The sequence below is a fragment of the Crinia signifera genome, chromosome 1 (assembly GCF_055691185.1).
Source record: "Crinia signifera chromosome 1, ASM5569118v1, whole genome shotgun sequence".
Lineage (NCBI taxonomy): Eukaryota > Metazoa > Chordata > Amphibia > Anura > Myobatrachidae > Crinia > Crinia signifera.
In genome coordinates, this window is record NC_139217.1 from 255,377,528 (window position 1) to 255,388,993 (window position 11,466).

Genomic DNA, 11,466 nt, shown 5'->3' on the forward strand with positions numbered 1-11,466 from the left:
CTTAAGGGTCCTACACACGTAGTGAAGTGTGCCAGTGATCTGAGCGATCTGACAGGGCCAGTGTTCTCAGGCGAGAACACTGGCGATCTAACTAGATTTATACTGCATGCATGCTAGATAGGATATGGCAACATTGCTATGACCCCTACACACGGAGATGGGTTAGGGCAGTGGTTCCCAACCTGGGGTACTAGTACCCCTGGGGGTACTCTGCAGACCAGTTGGGGGTACTTGAAAATAATATTGTTAATGGTGGAAGAAGCAAAAACCTTTTTCGATGGCAGAAGATGATTCCAATAGCCATGAAAACAAACCACGTTGCGTCACTTCCGGTTCCGTCTGCAGTGTCATCAGCGTCTCCTTGTGCTTTTGCCTGACCAGCAATCCACTGGGAGCTTCCCGCGCTGCACTCAGGCATCAGCAATCATATGCACGCACTGAGACGGGTGGAGAAATCAGTGGCATTAATCCTAAAGGCATTAGCGTGAGCCCTGGAAACAGTACACAGCCAGCGGTCAGGCACAGAGAGGCCCAATTCTGGCTTCACATTACTCTTCTGCTACTCCTTAATATAAGTACACGCATACTGCTTACTTCCACTCCACTCGTAAGTACTGTGGATATATCAAATTGAGAGGAGGGGTACTCCTAAATGAAAAGACTAATAAGGGGTACGGGAGAGAAAAAAGGTTGGGAACCACTGAGTTAGGGTTAAATTAATTCAGAACGGTCATAAATGACACACACTTGCTATGTGTGTAGGCCCCATTATGTGTAGCTACAGTTCTACCAGTAGCGTAACATGGGATTGCATCATACTGAAACTAATATTTATTGTGAAAATTATAGTAATCAGGGATTCATAATCATATATGCTCATAACATCATTGTCTAGTAGATATATTTAAATCCATCCATTAAAAGTATAATTTAATGGGAATAATGGTATCCTTTTATGTGAAATGTTTGTGGCGAAATAAAGCTTGTTATCTCCAAGCTTTCCAACATTGAATACTTTCTTCAGGGATGTTACAGAATATACAGAACAAACACACTGTTAACAAGGCAACAAACCTTTTCAGTGCATTCTAGAAAGTACAGAACCTATAAACCAGATTTTTGCTTAATAGTAGAAGATGTCGCACAAAGGCCTACTAAATATACATTGCATTCTTTAGGTAAAGTTTTGTAAATAGACCTCTGTGTACAGTGTATTACCACTAATAAAATGTATTTTGTGCGAGGACTGAGTTAGCGAGTTGTAAGTTCTGCATGAGAGATGCTGTAATGTTCTCGTTGTTTTACTCAAGGTCACAAACCGCTATCTGTCCCAGCTGAAGGATGGACATCGAAATCACCCATTTATTAAGGAATTTCAAGCAAAGGTAATGACACAGCCCCATCCCTATAGACGTATTGAGGCCAAATGCTCGCACATCTACTCCGGTTTTTCTAGAGCTTACTCCATTGTAGGTTTCACAGCTGTATGAGTGTTAGCCCACACCCCATTCACTTATAATGTCTGCAAAATGTGACTGTAACCTTATTTTTCAGGACTAAGTTTGAAGATAACTTCAGTCATATTGTTAGGTTGGGTCTGCCCTTTTTCCAGATCACCCTGCTCTCCACAGGCCCATTTCAGTCAGTAGACAGGTGATGATGATAGCTGTGGTGACCTCCGTCACATGGCTGTACTGCCCATGGGGATTATGGGGGACATTTACCAAAATGGATTCGTAAAAAAAAGGTGTATTCGTAGGGAGAAATACACCTTTTTTTTACGAATTTGTATTTTCGGGATTTACAATCCCAAAAATACAACAATTCGTAGTCCTAAAGATGGAACATTCGTATTTGTAGTTACAAATACGAATGTCTACACCATCGATAGAATACGACAGAAATCACCATTCAAAAGAATGGTGGTTTCTGATTTACTAAGCAGCCGTATGGATAATACGGCTGCTTAGTGGTGTAAAACACCCACGCAAATACGACAGGAAAATAGAACACCATTTTCATGTCGTATTTGCGTTTTTGCCTGCACGGATCAGTCAGATCCGTGCAGGCTTCGGTGTAAAAAAATAGAAAAAAAAATAAATTTAAAAAAAAAACGGCGTGGGGTCCCCCCCACAGCCGAAACCAGCACCAGGCTGACAGAGCCTGGAGCCGGTAATTAAAAATCAGGGAACCCGACAAATAGGGGTTCCCCGATTTTTAACAACCAGCCCCAGGCTCCTGCTCTGGGGCTGGTTCCCAAAATACGGGGGACAAAATGACTAGGGGTCCCCCGTATTTCAAGAACCAGCCCCAGGCAAAACCAGCCAGCGGGTAATGCCACAGCCGGGGGGAGACTTTTTATGCAAGTCCCCCCCGGCCAAAGCATTAACCCTACCGACCAGTCAGCCTGGCCAGGGGCCCTGGGGGAGTGGGGACCCCCCCAATAAAGGGGTCCCCCCCCTCCAGGACTTACCTGACCAGGCTGAAGCCTGGTGCTGTCCTCGATGCCCCTGGGCGGTGGGCATCGAGCTGATGGTTTTGTGTAAAAAATAGAATAAAAACCATTGTTTTTTACAGTGGCACTACAAGTGCCAGCAAGCCTCCCCAGCAAGCTGGGACTTGGATAACCACAAGTCCCAGCCTGCTGGGCATTAAAGGGCCCGCTGGGTCTTGTAGTGCCACCGTAAAAAAAATAGTTAAATAAAACACACTGACACCCGTTTTAAATAAAAGTTTAATACACACATTACATACATACTGATACTTACCTTTCTTGATCCCGTAGGTAGCCCTGGTCCTGATGTCCTGTGTCGTCCATGTCGGCTGTCTGCGTCGTCCTCCAGGTCCATGTCGACGGTCCGTGTCGTCCTCCAGGTCCATGGCGGTGTCCGGGTCCGAAGAAATCCATGTTGGAGCTGTGGAAGGAAATCCTACTCACCTGTTCCTGCGCTGAAGAAGTCTTCTCTTGATCCGACGTAGTCCAGGTAATCTTCCTGCTGTCGCCGGTCCCCGCTGTCTCCGCTGTCCGTGCATCGCGCTGAGGAGAGATGCTGAAGTTTCATATTCGGCGCCTCTCCTCAGACTGAATTCTATTGGCCGCCTAGCAGGCCAATCAGGAGCCGAGAAAGTCGGCTCCTGATTGGCCTGCTAGGCGGCCAATAGAATTCAGTCTGAGGAGAGGCGCCGAATATGAAACATCTCAGCATCTCTCCTCAGCGCGATGCAGAGACAGCGGAGACAGCGGGGACCGGCGACAGCAGGAAGATTACCTGGACTACGTCGGATCAAGAGAAGACTTCTTCAGCGCAGGAACAGGTGAGTAGGATTTCCTTCCACAGCTCCAACATGGATTTCTTCGGACCCGGACACCGCCATGGACCTGGAGGACGACACGGACCGTCGACATGGACCTGGAGGACGACGCAGACAGCCGACATGGACGACACAGGACATCAGGACCAGGGCTACCTACGGGATCAAGAAAGGTAAGTATCAGTATGTATGTAATGTGTGTATTAAACTTTTATTTAAAACGGGTGTCAGTGTGTTTTATTCAACTATTTTTTTTACGGTGGCACTACAAGACCCAGCGGGCCCTTTAATGCCCAGCAGGCTGGGACTTGTGGTTATCCAAGTCCCAGCTTGCTGGGGAGGCTTGCTGGCACTTGTAGTGCCACTGTAAAAAACAATGGTTTTTATTCTATTTTTTACACAAAACCATCAGCTCGATGCCCACCGCCCAGGGGCATCGAGGACAGCACCAGGCTTCAGCCTGGTCAGGTAAGTCCTGGAGGGGGGGACCCCTTTATTGGGGGGGTCCCCACTCCCCCAGGGCCCCTGGCCAGGCTGACTGGTCGGTAGGGTTAATGCTTTGGCCGGGGGGACTTGCATAAAAAGTCTCCCCCCGGCTGTGGCATTACCCGCTGGCTGGTTTTGCCTGGGGCTGGTTCTTGAAATACGGGGGACCCCTAGTCATTTTGTCCCCCGTATTTTGGGAACCAGCCCCAGAGCAGGAGCCTGGGGCTGGTTGTTAAAAATCGGGGAACCCCTATTTGTCGGGTTCCCTGATTTTTAATTACCGGCTCCAGGCTCTGTCAGCCTGGTGCTGGTTTCGGCTGTGGGGGGGACCCCACGCCGTTTTTTTTTTTTATTTATTTTTTTTTCTATTTTTTTTACACCATGCAGCCTGCACGGATCTGACTGATCCGTGCAGACTGCTAGAAATAATTCGTATTAGCAGCCGTATATACGGCCGCTAATACGAATCATTACACCATCGGAGGGTTACAAAGCAGTCGTATATGACTGCTTTGTAACTGATCCTCCGGAACACGACTTTGCATACGACTTAAACAGTCGTATGCAGTCGTAGGGAAAATACCAATACGAAAAACTAGGTTTTTCATATTGGTAAATTTCCCCCTATATAGCTTTGTTTTTTCTTTTTTTTACATTTGCAGAAGAAACTCTTCAAAGCATTTGGGGAATGTCCTTGTTTTATAGCAATAAGTAATTGTATTTGTCAAGCATTGTTCATTTTTATATATGTTATATTTTCATATATATATTTTAAAATGTACTTACATTCTTGATCTTTCTTGCAGGAGAACGAATTTGACCGCCTTGTTCTGCAGTATGCTCCCAGCTCATGAACTGGATCAAATTTAATTTATATGTCTATGCTGTGGAAAGTTATACCTACTTCAGAAACCCAAGTTGCAGAATTATAATGTCAGGGGAGATTCCTTACTGTAATACTCGTGATGGCATTTAATATACTGATTATTCCCATTTTTGGAGACTTGGACTGCTAGATTTTTTGACTATGGTATTCATTGTAATATGCACATCTGTTATCCAGTCGCCTTGTTTCTTTTGCCATGAACATTCCATATAAAATAATCTTTATTTCACTATATGTACTTCCTCCAGTTGCTTCCACAATTATGCTTAGTACAGGTATTTTGGTATATTTACAGAGCATCTGAAATAATACAGCAGGACATTTACAGAAATACTGATACTTTCCAGATACACCTTTTTAATTTACCTTACATTTCTAAGTAAATGTTGGCTTATAAAAAGTAGCTAATAATGATTCATAAATATGCCTTATTAGAATTTAAGACTTTAAGACCAGAGCACAGTCCAGTGCTTATGTGGCTACGATTGCCACATCACAATTCTGGGGCCATTAGTTAAATTCTCACTAAGGTGAGGGATCTGGGGTGAGCGGGTCTGTTCAATGGTTACCCATGCCCTGGTGGTACTAAGGTCGTTGTAGTGTTTAATTGGGGCTAGCAGGCATGCTGAATGATATTGGAGTAAATCAGGGAGGTCGAGTCCCCCAAAAGCTTTGGGGGGGGTTTCGCCGCCCAGACATACTTCGTCAGGATAGAGGTGGCAAGTTGTAAGGACTTTTTAGGAAAAATATAGGGGATGGTGCGGAACAGGTACATTAATTTAGGAAGTAGCGACATCTTGAAAGCTGCCATACGTCCCAGCCAGGAGATTTCAAAAGATAGCCAGGACTTGGATAGGGCAGCAAGGGAAATAAGGAGGGGGGGATAGGTTGGCATCAAAAACATTTGCCATGAGGGGTGTGATATGGATGCCCAGGTATTTTATTGAATCGGTTTGCCAGTTGTATTTGTATGTATCTTTCAGTTGGGGCAGTGAGTTGGTGAGATTTATCGGGAGGGCGTCAGTTTTAGTAGTGTTAAGTTTGTAGAAGGAAGCAGCACTATAGGAAGACAACTTTGAGTGGAGAAGTGGAAGGGTTGTAATAGGGTTGGTCACGAAGAGTAGTACGTCATCCGCGAATAGGCTGAGTTTGTGGTTGACAGGGCCCGTGTGCAGACCTGGTATGTTAGGGTCATTTCGAATGGAGATTGCTAAAGGTTCTATGGAAAGGACAAAGATTAACGGGGAGAGGGGGCAGCCCTGTCTGGTTCCGTTAGAAATTTTAAACGGGTCGGATATGAAACCGTTGGTGAACACCCGGGCCGACTGGGAACTATACAAAGACAGGATCGATGTGAGAATCCGATCTCTGAAGCCAAAGCGTGACAACACCTCCATATATTTCCAATTTAATCTATCGAAAGCTTTTTCAGCATCTAAGGATAAAAGGAGGAGGTCCTGCTCCGCAGAAAGAGTCAACCAGGTCAAACACTCTTCTGGTGTTGTCTGAGGCTTGCCGTCCAGGGTCGAACCCCGTCTGATCCGGGTGCACCAGTAGAGGCAAAAATTGGTTGATGCGGAGCGCCATAAGTATGGCAAATAACTTAATGTCTGTGTTTAACAGTGCAATGGGTCGGTAATTCTGGCAAAAGGCTGGGTTTTTACCCGGTTTTGGGATAGTTACTATGCGTGCTTCCAATAGCTCTGGGGCAGCGTGGCCTGTGGAAGACAGTTCATTAAAAAGGTTTGACAAGTATGGGGACAGGAGGTCTGTGAAGGTGATATAGAAGTCTGTAATAAACCCATCGGGTCCCGGTGCTTTATTTCGAGGGAGGGATTTAATGGCCACCTGGACCTCAGACTGCGTCCAGGGGGCGTTCAGGGAGTCCAGTTGTTCCGGGGTAAGAGAGGGGAGTTGCAAGCTATGTAAAAAATCAGAGATGGTGTCGCTGGAGGGTTGTGGCGTAGAGGGGTCTGAGGATAGGTTATATAATTTGGAGTAATAGTCTGCAAATTGATTAGCTATATCTTTGGGGTTGCTAAACTTCTCTTTGTTGGGGTAGATGATGCATTTAATTCTATTCCTGGCTTGTTGGGCACGTAGTTTACGGGCGAGCATTCTGCCTGACCTATTGCTAGAGAGGTAAAACTTGTGATGTAATCTGTTCAGGGCAGACTGGGTACGTGCCAAGAGAAGTTTTTGAAGTTGGCCACGGACTTCGTCAGTTCTTTCTTCAGAAGGTTGGATGGGGCAGTTTTATTTTGGGATTCCAGGGCAGACAACTCGGATTCCAGGGCCTTCTGGGTTGCAATGGCTCTCCTCTTTAGGTTAGCTCCTGCCTGTATAGCCGCCCCCCTGGTGACCACTTTAAAAGCGCACCAGTGAGTGGTCACAGAGGTGTCTTGTGGGGCATTATTGGTCATGTAAGATTCAATCGACTTTAGGATAGTGTCTTTGGCGGTGGGGTCTGTTAACGGGTGTGGGAAAAGTCGCCATGGTCTGGAAGGGAGTTTGGAAGTTCGGAAGTCCCATTGCCACACCACGGGGGCATGGTCGGACCAAGTGATTGGGAAGACATCAACGCTCGTGGTATGCTGTAGGGCCCATTTATCACATAGGATAAAATCGATCCTGGAGTACGTATTATGTACGGGGGAGTAAAACGTATATTCACGACCAGTGGGGTAGGTAGTCCTCCAGATGTCATATAGATCAAGTTCTAGCAAGAGGTTGCGAAATGCTAGGGACGCATTAGTAAAGGAAGATTGGCGACTAAGGGGGCTTCGGGATTTGTCCAGCAAGGGGTCTAGTGTCAGATTAAAATCGCCTAACAATATCAGGGAGCCCTTGGCAGAGTTCCTAACAAGGGTGAACAATTTGCGCAGGAAAGGGACTTGATTATAGTTAAGAGCATAAATGCTAACAATGGTGGTCATCCTGTCTTCTAGGAGGCCTGTCATCAATAGGTACCTGCCGTTCTTATCTGATATCTGGGAGTGGAGGACAAAGGAGGTGTGCTTGCTGAATAGAACCGCTACTCCATTCCGTTTAGCCGGGCCGTTGGCATAGAAGGCTACAGGGTAGTTTGGGTCCCTAAAGGTAGGGGGATTGGAGGAGGCGAAGTGCGTCTCCTGGAGCGCCACCACTTCTGCTCTTTGTTTGTGAAAATATGAAAGGGCTAACCTATGCTTATTGGGGGAGTTCAATCCTTTGACATTTAGCGACAAAAATTTAGGCATGCAGACTAAATTAAGTTAACCTGTCTTAAGTGCTACGAAATACTATAACATATGACTAACTAATGGGAACATAAGTTACAACTAATGGACTAAGCGTCCAAAGTCCTGCTTTGCTTTAACAAAAAGAGGGAAAATACTCATCACTAAGGGCAGTATTCAATGAGAAAAATTCGCTGTGATTTCTGGAGAGTTTGTGCTTTTCACGCGGTGGAGAGAGGTTTTTTTTCTCCAAAGGCGAGCCACCCTATTCAATGTGAAATATTCTCCGTCTTTCTAAGTGATTCTCGCCGTCTCTCTCCGTGTAGAAATTCTCCATCTTTTGATGGAGAGCAGGAATGTGAACTTTTAAACTAAAAGGGTGTTTTTTTTAATTTTGGTGTCAAAAAATCAGGTTTTTTTTTCTGTGAAGGGCCATGTTATTTTTATTCATGTGCCTATAGCACATGAATATATATTTAATTTAAAAAAAAATATTTGTTTACATTTTTTTTTTTTTTTTTTTTTTTTTTTTTTACACAGTGCAGCCAGCAGGGGGCCGGAGCGCTCGAGCCGCTCATTAGATATTCATATATTCACTGCACCCGATGCACGTTCGGGTACAGTGAATACTGGGTCCCCCGCTGGCTATAGGGGGGGCAGCCTGTGCTGCCTGGGTCCAGGGGAGCCCTGCTCCCCACCCCATATCCCCTGCAGCAGCCAAGAGAGACTTTAATCTCTCTTGGCTGCTACGTCCCCCGGCTCCCTGACAGCTCCCTGCCGCGGACGCTCGTCCGCTGCAGGGGTTAAGACTCGCCGCGAGTGGCGGCGAGTCTTTAACACGTTGAATAGGGGGAGCAGGAGGCTCCGGAACACGGAGAGTGCATGGCGAGAGAAAAAATCTCTCGCCATGCACGGAGAATATTTGACATTGAATACTGCCCTAAGTCCTCATCCCAGCGGAGAGTGAAGCAGGAAGGATGGCTGCGAAGTCCACGGAGCTTCAAAGTGAACAGGTTTGGAGTATAGTGGATGTTCAGGTGTCAGTCCATTCCTGGCGCAGGGTCTGCGGACGTCTAGGTTCTTGAGGTCCCTTGACCGATATGTCCCACTCGAGCAGGAGTTTGACCCCCGCATCCAGGGAGGATATGTTGTAGATGGAGTCTTCATGGTAGATTATCAATTTGACTGGGAACCCCCAGTGGTACCGAATATCGTGAGAGCGTAGGGCCGAAGTGATGGGAGCGAATGCTCTCCTGCTAGCCAAGGTTGCGGGGGAGAAGTCTTGGAACAACTGGAGACCGCCCAAAACGTCTGTGTTCTTTCGCTCACGGGCCGCTCTCAGGAGCTGCTCTTTTACCGTGAAGAAATGGACCCGGGGGAGGGTATCTCTGGGGAGGTCAGCAGAGACCGTCTTCGGTCTAGGGAGGCGATGGATGCGGTCGATCAGCAGCTCTTTGGGGTCGGTGGTAGGGAGGAGTTTCCGGAACAGGGAGATGACATAGCCCTCGAGCTCAGAGTTAGCTACGGAGTCAGGTATGCCTCTAATTTTCACGTTGTTACGTCTGGACCTGTCCTCTAAATCCGCCAGCTTGGATTTAAACTGGGTAATCTCCTGTTGCTGCTGATCATAGGAGGATATAAGATCGTTGTGGGACGCGACTAGTTCCTCCATCTTCCACTCTAGATGGTCCGTTCTGTCGCCTATCGCCACCAGCTCAGTTTTGTCCTCCTGTATGGCGAGTTTAAGATCTTTGGCTATCTCTGCCTGGAACGCGGAGAAAACCTGGCACAGGGACTTAACCGTCACAGGTTCATTTGAGTTGGCATCTATCCCTGCCACTCCCGGTGTGGGAGCCAGCTCTCCGTTCACTTCCAGGGGGGAGGGCATATGCTTTGGAGGACTGGTATGGGGTACCGGGATTTGGGAGGATCTCTTGGAGGACATGGATATTCTTGCCGGCCCAACTTCCAACTTCCTTGGCTCTCTTGGATGGCATGATGATAATACCAGTACGGCAAATAAGGGAAAAATGTAATGTGGTACCGTGGGGGTATTAGTTCCAAGTTACAGTAGCATATAGGTAGCTAGAGACAGGTCGTTAAGAAGTGACGGCGGGGTGATCACATTTAAGCAGGTGGGGGGGGGGGATTTCTGTGTTACCCCTGCACTTGCTGGTGGGATTGGTGCCAGTGATCGTCGGGCACTTTCCTGATGTGTGAGCAGGGTGGGATATAAAGTGCCAGCCTGGTCTGCAGAGGCTAATTCAAAAGCAGTAAATGTAGTTTGGTCCAGCAGACACTGGAGGGCAGTCTCGCACCTTGGATGGTATCTGTCCAGGAGAAGGAGTGTGCTTTACACCTGGGTACTGTTATTGCTGTTAGTGGGGGGCGCTGTCCAGAAGCCCTATATATGCAGCGTTTGGTGACAGAGGGGCTATGTGCCAAGGGGAGAGGAGGGTGGGCAGATGGAGGTGTGTGTGATTTACAGGAGAGGGGATGCCAGGTTAGGGAGGCACAGGGGAATCACGCCACACCAAGGCATAGGAGGCAGATGTAAGCAACCTGCATCAGTACTCATCCACCTCTGGATATGTGCCAGGGTTGGCAGGGGGTTTGGGTGCTGTACTCCTTCGCCCACACAGGGTTTATGGTGACCCCAGGTGCAGGCAGGATGTGTTAGGGTGTCAGCCCTGGAAGGCTCAGGGGGTTGATAAGGCTGTGGAGCCTGGGCCTGGAGGAACAGGTCACCGGGGAGTACCCTGCTTGAGGTGTCGGCGGTGGTATAATGGTGGCAGACTCCCGCTTTGTCCCAGCTGCGGAGTCTGCCCGGGTGTGCACCTACTATTATCTTTACCCGGCGTCCCCCCTCCAGGCCGCCCTCCATCCGGCTCCGGCACCGCTCGCAGTCCTGATGTGCGGCGGGTGTCGCTCCGTTGCTTCCGGAGCTCGTGTGGAGGGAGGCGCCTGTGGGGTGTGGGGCCGCTGATCGGGTCACGGCTGCGGCAAGGGTCCCGTCCCGTGCTTCCTCCGGCGCTCGGAGCTCCGCCTCTCTAGAGAAATTGAGACCACGGCTCTGGCCTCGCGACCAGGCCGCAACCCGCAGGAGCACTGAGAAGGCCAGCAGCATTCGGGGCACAGGGAGGCAGGGATGGAGCAAGGAGACGGGGTAAGGAGTGGGTATTTATGGGGAAAAAGGTTGGTTTTGGCAGGCCGGTCAGGGAGCTCTATTTAGGCACGTCTGGTCAGGTAGCTCGCCAGGCCACACCTTCCCATCTCTGTTTTTTTCTTGTTTGTTTACACACAGTGCTTCCTTGGGGTCCGGGCAGCGCAGGGCAGGCAGGGGGTCCCTGCGGCCCCTGCCTTATCTCCCCGTGTCCCAGGCACCATGAAAAGGCTGTGCCCATGCAGCAGCTCCGACTCCAATGGGCAGTGGCAATAACTACTCCGGTGAGTGCTGGAGGGGGTGGGCAGCAGATTACTACAGTCTAGGGGGGACAGCGGATTGCTGGCTGCTGTCCAGCATGGGGGGGGGGGCAGCTGGCGCCTGGCACTGACTAGCTGGGG

The 11,466-nt window shown here is 48.4% G+C and overlaps 1 protein-coding gene across 1 annotated transcript in view; it reads left to right on the top strand.

The window, feature by feature from the left end:
- COPE (coat protein complex I subunit epsilon) overlaps window positions 1-4,913 on the top strand; it is a 29,387-nt gene extending 24,474 nt beyond the window's left edge. The window contains exons 9-10 of the mRNA XM_083180574.1: window positions 1,311-1,385; window positions 4,605-4,913. Of these exons, the coding sequence (XP_083036700.1) occupies window positions 1,311-1,385; window positions 4,605-4,652 (123 nt within the window). The 3' untranslated portion in view covers window positions 4,653-4,913. The remainder of the gene's footprint in view (window positions 1-1,310; window positions 1,386-4,604) is intronic.
- The last annotated feature ends 6,553 nt before the right edge of the window (window positions 4,914-11,466 follow it).